The sequence below is a fragment of the Carlito syrichta genome, unplaced genomic scaffold (assembly GCF_000164805.1).
Source record: "Carlito syrichta isolate Samal-C Ts95f unplaced genomic scaffold, Tarsius_syrichta-2.0.1 Scaffold115592, whole genome shotgun sequence".
NCBI classification, from domain to species: domain Eukaryota; kingdom Metazoa; phylum Chordata; class Mammalia; order Primates; family Tarsiidae; genus Carlito; species Carlito syrichta.
The window spans coordinates 54,633-61,905 of NW_007059688.1; the positions used below are offsets into that span (position 1 = coordinate 54,633).

The window sequence follows — 7,273 nt, forward strand, 5'->3', positions numbered from 1 at the left end:
AAAAAAAAAAAAAGATATAACAGTGACTGCCCTGTCCAGCCCAGCACCAGCACCCGGGAGCAGTGGTGATTAATGTTGCTCTGTGGTAGGCTTGTCATTTGACCCAGTGCCCTGCTGCTTTTCCTAAGGGACCAGTCTCCTCTCACCTCCTTTCCGCTTATGCGAAGGGTCTCAGTGGGAACCGACTCAACTCTTCCAGCTCTCCCCCATGTGCTCCCATGGCCGATGCCTGTACTGCCAGGGACACAGGCAGGAGGCCTAAGCCATCTTGTTTGAACAGAAGGGCTGAATGCTTCAAGTGGGGGTGGTGGACTGTTAGTTATTCCCATAAATAACGGGACCAAGACGTTTAATGTGCACTAAGGTGTGATGGATGTGGCATGGCCTTCCATGGCCAAGCATGGGATAAACCACCCTAAGGGCAAGGAGGGTAAGATCTCCCTTCCTAGAAATTCTCTGGGCCTTGGGACCTTGTGTGGAGTTTTCTGAATCTGAGGCCTCTGGCTCTGAGGCCATCTGTGTAGATATCAGGCCCTTCCCTGGCTCCTCTCCTCCCAGAGAGCTGAGGTTGGAGACGGAGACCTGCAGATTGGTGCTTGATCTTAGATTCTCCATCGAGACGCTAGAGGGCACCCTCCACCCCATCCTAGAATGGAAAAAGAGAAACAGTCCCACAGGGGGCAAATCAGTCAGCCCTCTACGCCCCCGCAGAGACCACCGCCCCCGCAGAGACCGCCTCCGAGGTTCAGAAATGCAGGTGATGGGGGTGTTGGAGTCTCTCAGCACTCTATCCCTGAACGTCCTCACACCCTCTTACTGCTGTGGGTGGTAAGTCCTTTTTTGGACTCAAACCTCACGTGGCCCTGGCCTTAATTATTAGGGAAGAGAAGAATGATTAGAGAAAACCTGACTGGGAAAAGGGCTGAGCCAAGGATGGAGGGAGCCTGTGTCTCAGATATGGCCGAGTGCGAGGCATCCTGGGGAGCAAGAGGGTGGGGAGGCCCTACAGTGTCATTGCAGTTTGCCGGTGTGAGAAACTGAACTGGGGGGGTTGTCCCAAGATACCCAAGGAGGATCCACACCTCACCCATGGTGGCGGGACCCCTGCGTCTCAGTCCCTTCAGCTTACCAAACTGCCTGATGCCCTTCAGGATTTCCGCCTGGCTGTCCTCTTCTTCCTCCTCTTCCTCATCATCCTCATCCTCCTCCTCCTCCTCCTCTCTTGGATAACCCAGCTCCCGCAGCTCTCCCAGCTCATCCTCCTCCTCGGACACCTGGTTCTCGTTCAAGTTGCTGATGGACTGCAGGTGAGACTCAGCAATGCGCTGCACGGCTGGCACAGAGGGGGCCCAAGGAGACAGACGTCAGCCAGAAGCAGCCCGTGGATCTGGAGGGGCGTGTGGCCCAGTCCCCAGCCCCCTCCCGTGGGCCTGGGCAGAGAACCCCCCCAGGGGCCAAGTGCAAAGGCCAAAGGCTACAGGGGGTCAGCCCCGGCCAGAAGCAGCAGGGGTCAACTTAATCATGTTTGGCTCTTAAGCTGTCCCAAGATGCTGGCCCCCTGGAGCTGGCACTGGGCAGCTCCCCCACACCACAGGGCGCCAGGCTGGGCAAGACCAGGCGGGCACAGCAGCAGCTTAACATTCCCTGGCTGGAGAGCTTGATCTGAAGGACCCAGTACAGAGCCAGAACCAACCAGAGTCAAGCCTGGGCAGAAGGCGCAGGGCCTATGCACTAGGGTCCAGGGTTGGCCCCTTGCCTTTTCTGGGGGAGTGCTCATCCTGTTTAGGGCTCTCTGGTCACCCCATCCTGCCTCCCATGCTGTGCACAGTCCCTACACCCCCCAGCCCCCTCCCCCAGATGCCAATCCACTCCATCCCAGGCTTCAAGGGAAGGAGCAATTCTGAGGGCGAAGACCTTGGAGCCTGCAGCCAGCGGAGTCTGTGACTGGGGATGCGGCATGCTCCGACACCGCCCCCACGATCTTGACCCACATCCCCAAGCTCCCAGCTCCCTCTGCGGTGACCTAGAAAGCACCCCCTCGAAGGTCTGCTCGGATAGGGCCAGGAAGGGAGCAGTGTGGGCAGCTGGAGAAAAGTGTCCGAAAGGTGGAAAGGAGCAGGTTTAGGAGAAAGAGCCAGGGTCGGAGGTCCTGGGGGACAGTGAGGAGAGGCTGCAGGAGCTGGGGGGACACTACGTCACAGGTCCCAGGCCAGATGTGGCTTGGGGGCTGAGGTGGGGCTAGGGCAGCCCCTCCCCTCAGAAGACACCGAGCAGTCGGTCCAGGCTGGAAACCTCCGGTGCAGAGAGCAGGGCGCCGTGCTCCTGCCAACTCGGGGACAGGCACAGAGGGCGCATTGTATGAGCCTGCTGCCCCACCCTGCCCCCAGCTCTCAGCATAGTGCCTCCTGCGGCTCCAGGCAAGCTACCCAGGCAATAAAAGCACAATAAATCGCCCTGCCCTGGCCTTGGGGACGCGGCCCAACTTCATCTTGAGCCAAGTGTAAGCGCTCCCACCTTGGAGAACCTCTGCCCCAACCAAGACTTGGTGGTATCCCCTCCCTCAAGGGCCCTCCATTCTTCCCCTGCAAACTCCCCCCGGCCAGGTGCTTCCGCCTACCCAGCAAAGGGCCGGAGGCCCCCCCCCGGCAAAACAGTGTCCTCCCGGCACAGAAGGGTCAGGGGGGGGGTAAGGGAGTAGAGCAGGTGGCTGCTCGGGCAGCCTGGGAAGGAGTGCTCAGGCGTGAGCTGCAGGGGCAGCAACTGGTGTGTGCCTGCGGTGCCTGTGTGCATGTCCCAGTCTCCCTCAGCTCCCTCCCTCATGCCTCCCGGGCCTCTGGGGTCTCCCCCACACCCCTCCCAGGCTGTCTCCATCACTGGGGCTGTGAACATCCCCCCAAGTCTTCCTTTGTAGATTCACAAGTCCCCAGACCACCCACCCTCTCCCGACTGCTTCCTTGTCCCTGTTCCACCCACTGGGCCTCTCCCAAGATGCAGCCAAAGGGGCAGCAGGCACATTGCGGGACTCTGGGGTGCATGATGACACCCTGGCCCTAACCCCACGTAGGCCCCCATGCTCACAGGCAAAAGCCCACCCCTCACACCTGCCCAGCCTGGGAGGGGAGTTCTCTCCTAGAGACGTCCCGCCTCGAGCCTGCTGGGGGCCCTCCACACCTCCCTGCAGGTGGGGAGGCCTTCCAGATGCTGAGCCACACTGCCCACCTGTTGCCACTCGGTCCCTTCCTTTTCCTGTCCTGGAGGAAGAGAGGGAACCCTGCCCTGCTCTCCTCTCCTCCCTGCCTGGCCTCCCCTCCCTGTTCCTGGCCCTGGCCGGCAGGCTGACAGGCGCACCTGTTGACCTTGGTGGTTGCTGGGAACTTGTTAAACCCACCCCTGAGGAAGCTCTCAGCACACGCTCCGTTGGTCTCCCTCCAACCTCCTCTGTGGGAGGAAAGGGGCTGCCAGGCAGGAAGAGCCTGGGGCAGGAGCTGGGTGGGCAGGGGCAGACAGGGCTCCCAGGCTTAGGAAGAGGCCCCTCCACATCTCCAGGCTGCACCCCCTTCCCCTTGGCGCATCTCCAAGCTCCCCAAGTTTCCAGGTTGGCCCTGAAGCCTCCTCTGACTCACACCTCCTCCCCTCCTCCAGGAATGCTGGTGAAATGCCTGTGCCCCTCAATCCAGGCTTAAACATCCTCTCCTCTGTGGACCCTCCCTGACCTTTTCAGTTTTTGTTTTCTGGAGACAGGGTCTCACTCTGTTGCTCAGGCAGTTGCATGATCATGGCTCACTGCAGCCTCAAACTCCTGGGTTCAAGCAATTCTCTCGCTTCAGCCTCCCAAGTAGCTGGGACTACAGGCGTGAGCCACCGTGCCCAGCCCCTCCCTGATTTTTTGATGCGAAGGACACCAAGGAGACAGGGATCAAATCTCACTCATTCTGTCCAGTGCCCACCGGTGCGGCCTGGCATACACTAGGTGTTCAATAAGTGTGTGTGACAGGACTGTTCGTGCAGATCTGTGTGAGTGGGCAGGAGAGGGACAGCCTCCAGGATGGGCACAGCGAAGGGGAGGGGGGGCCCAGCACAGGCTTGCAGGGGCCGCAGACAAGGCTGTCATGTGGTGACTGCTGGTTGCTCCAGGCCAGCCACCCTGTTCTCTTACCCCAGCCTGCTGCTGAGGCCCGCAGTTGCCCTTTTCAACCTCCAGGCTCCTCGGGTTTTGCAAGGCCCAATGAAGAAAGAATGGTCTCTGTGCCGGTTGTGGCGCATGGAAGGATCTCTCCCCACTGACGAAAGCTTGACCTTTCACCTCCCTCCCTGATCAGCCCAGTTCCAGGAACCACAGGGACAGCCAGGCAGACTGGCAGGGGATGGTACCTTTCAGCGAGGGGGGTGTGTAGGCACAGGGGTTGGCTCTCTTCGACTTGAGGTGGTGCCCCTCTCCAGAGGCTCTCTGCCAGGGGAAGCACAAGGTTAAATGAACTCACCAGAAACCCTTCCTGTCACCCTCCCTCCACCCCACCCCACCGCCTGCTCTCGCCTGCACTGAGGGTCCCACACCTAGCCTGAGCCTCTCCTGCTGTTGCTTTGGGAAGGTTCCCACAAGGTGGCCTGGCTCTGGGCAGGACCCTGGGTCCCAGGGGCTCCGCCCTGAGTCTGAGCAGAGGAGGGATCTGCCAGGGGCGCCCTAGCAGCAGGCGCTCTCAGAGGTGTCGATTGATGTGCTAATGTGTCCTCCTGGCAGCCTGTGCTGGCTGGTTGTCACTGCAGGCACCGGGCCACCCCACCAAAGGGCCCCGGCAGCTCTCCTTCCAGCTGCCCCAGGAAACTCACCTGGTGGGGGGAGGCCTCCTCCTCTGAGGGAGGCCACCAAGTGGGACCAGACAGGAGGAGCAAGAGAGAAGAGGGAGAGAAAGAGAGAAAGAATCCCAGTCACTCTCTGCCAAGTAGCAATCTCTGGGGAAGGGGAAAGTGTGCCCTTTCCCTCCTGGTGCTGGGAGGTGCCATGTCAACACATGAGCCACAGAGTTGGGCCTCCAGACCTTCTCCACTCTGCACACAGCCTTCAGCTCTTCAATCCCTCGTGGCCCGTGGGACTTGGGCACCCAGGAGGGTATCAGAGTGAGGGCGGGGCTGGGGGACAGGACAGGGACTCTACCTGGTGAGGAATGCTCTGAGAGCCGGAACAGCATGGCAGGGGTTGGTCTCCGGCGCCGGATCTAGGGAGATGGAGGGAGGGGAGACAGGACAGACACCTGTGGCCCATCCCCACCCCACCCCCAGGCAGCAGGGAACAAAGGTGCTTCAGAGTCCCCAGCGAACCTTTGAATCCAAGGATGCCAGAGCTCAGAGGAACTCTGTAGCTCATCCAACTGCCTCATTTTACAGAGGTGAAAACCCAGGGCTCAGAGAAGTTCAGCAATGTACTCAAGGCCACACAGCACACCAAGTCCAAAGGATGAGAAAAACCCCAGTCACTGACTGCCAGACCATGCCCATCTCATCCCGCTCCATGGCTGCTCCAGAAGGAACCACTGCCTTCCTATCTTCTGCCCCTGGCCCTTCCTCTCCCTGGCTTCTGAGGGCATCAGCAGACCTTGGAAGCTGAAGCTGGCTACAGCCCTGGCCTCCAGGGAAGGGCCCTCTGGGGAAGCTGCCCCATGGGTGATGGCACCCACGTGGCCCTGCCCACCTAAGGTCAGCTCAAGGGCTCCAAAGAAACCGGATCCAGCTGCAGAGGGAGGCTGAGCTGAGGCACCGCGGCGCCTCCAGCCTCACAGGGAGGCTCAGGTGGGACCCAAAGGGGTCTGGGGGTGTTCTGGGGACCTGCGTCTGGCGCCCCCCGCAGTCTCTGTCAGGCTGTGGCACTCTTCGCCCAGTCCCCGTGGCAAATGAACCGTTGCCCTCCTTACTACGAGAGCCAAGCTGAGTTGGGGGGGGACCGAGCACTCCCAGCAACTGCCCCCGCCCCCAGCCTGATAATGAGTCGGTCACCAGTTAATTAGGTCCCCTTTCAGCTCCAGGGAAATGCAGAGAACCAGGTGAGTTCAGCTGAAACTGCCGCCTCCCCCAAGCTCCCCACACTGCCCTCAAGGCCAAAAGCTGCTGAGGCCCAGGGCTGTCCCCCACCTCCATCCCCCCTCCAGAATGACTGGCCCCAAGCTCACTGCTCTGTGGGGAGCATCGCGTCTCTGCAACAAGTGACCCTGGCCGGGCGGCGGGGGTGGAGCCTGTCACAACCCCCCACCCCTGGAACCCCCACAGCCCCCAGGAAGGCTCCGGAGACCTTGGGGGTCTTGGGCTGGCTTCAGGGATGACGGTCACCCGCCCCTCCCTGGGGCTGGCTCTAGGATCTGACAGCAGAAGGGGGTCAGAACACGGTTCTGGCGACCCCTGCCCAGGCACGCGCGCTGGGACCAGAGAGGGGCAGGGCGGAGGCGGCCCGGGGAGGCCTCAGGACCCCTTCTGCGTAACGGGGCAGCGCGGGAGGCTCCTCGCGACTGGCCGGCTCCGGGCTGGAACCGGGGCAGGGGGTCCCGTGGCCGCCAAGCCAAAGGGACGAGCGGGGGGGGGCGGGCGGGGAAGGGCAGTGCAGGGCAGAAAGGACGGTCCCCTCGCGGGTGGCCGACCCGACCTGCGCCCCGCCCCCGCCCGCTGCTGCTAACTCTCCGGCCCGGATCAAGACGGAGGCTCCGGGATAAAGTTGCTCGTGTCTCGGGCGAACTTGACGCGCCCCGCGCCCCGCGGCCGCCCCCACCCACCGGGCCCGCGGGGCAGCGCCGGGATAAGTCCCGCCGGGCGCGGGGGGCGCTGCGGTCGGGGCGCGGCCCCCTTACCATCTCCACCTGGCGGGGGTCGAGCTGGCTGGGGGGCACGGGCACCGAGAACTGGATCTTCTTGCGGTCCTTGGGGTCCATGGCGCGCGGGGCCGGCGCGGCTGGGGTCCCGCGGTGCCGGCGGGGCTCCCCGCGCTGAATTCCCCGGGGCCCATATCTTTGCCCGATTTATTATTGACGCGATTTTAGCCATTCTGATCAGCATATACTGGTACTATGTATGACTGTAATTTGTACTTCCTGATTATTACTAAGATTGAACACCTTTTAATTTGCATGTCCTTTTTGTGAAATGACTTTTCATTCTTTCGCTCATTTTCTACTCTTAATTCTCTCACTTATTTGTAAACATTCAGGAAGAGTCCATTGACAGTCATACGCTTTGTAAACATTTTTCTGTCATTACATGGAATACCTTTTCTCTCCATCAGTGATGACATTTG

At 61.0% G+C, this 7,273-nt stretch overlaps 1 protein-coding gene across 3 annotated transcripts in view; it reads right to left on the bottom strand.

Annotated features, from left to right (window-relative positions):
• PPP1R1B (protein phosphatase 1 regulatory inhibitor subunit 1B) overlaps positions 1 to 6,953 on the bottom strand; it is an 8,804-nt gene extending 1,851 nt beyond the window's left edge. Inside the window, exons 1-5 of one of the 3 annotated variants that reach the window (XM_008072663.1) lie at positions 6,831 to 6,953; positions 5,153 to 5,213; positions 4,828 to 4,850; positions 4,372 to 4,447; positions 1,130 to 1,333 (exon numbers count right to left, since the gene is read on the bottom strand). In XM_008072663.1, the coding sequence (XP_008070854.1) occupies positions 1,130 to 1,333; positions 4,372 to 4,447; positions 4,828 to 4,850; positions 5,153 to 5,213; positions 6,831 to 6,911 (445 nt within the window). In that variant the 5' untranslated portion in view covers positions 6,912 to 6,953. Of the gene's footprint in view, positions 1 to 1,129; positions 1,334 to 4,371; positions 4,448 to 4,827; positions 4,851 to 5,152; positions 5,214 to 5,686; positions 5,831 to 6,830 lie in introns of those variants that run through there. The other 2 variants (XM_008072667.1, XM_021705943.1) reach the window with 2 other exon arrangements.
• Between the last annotated feature and the right edge of the window lie 320 nt (positions 6,954 to 7,273).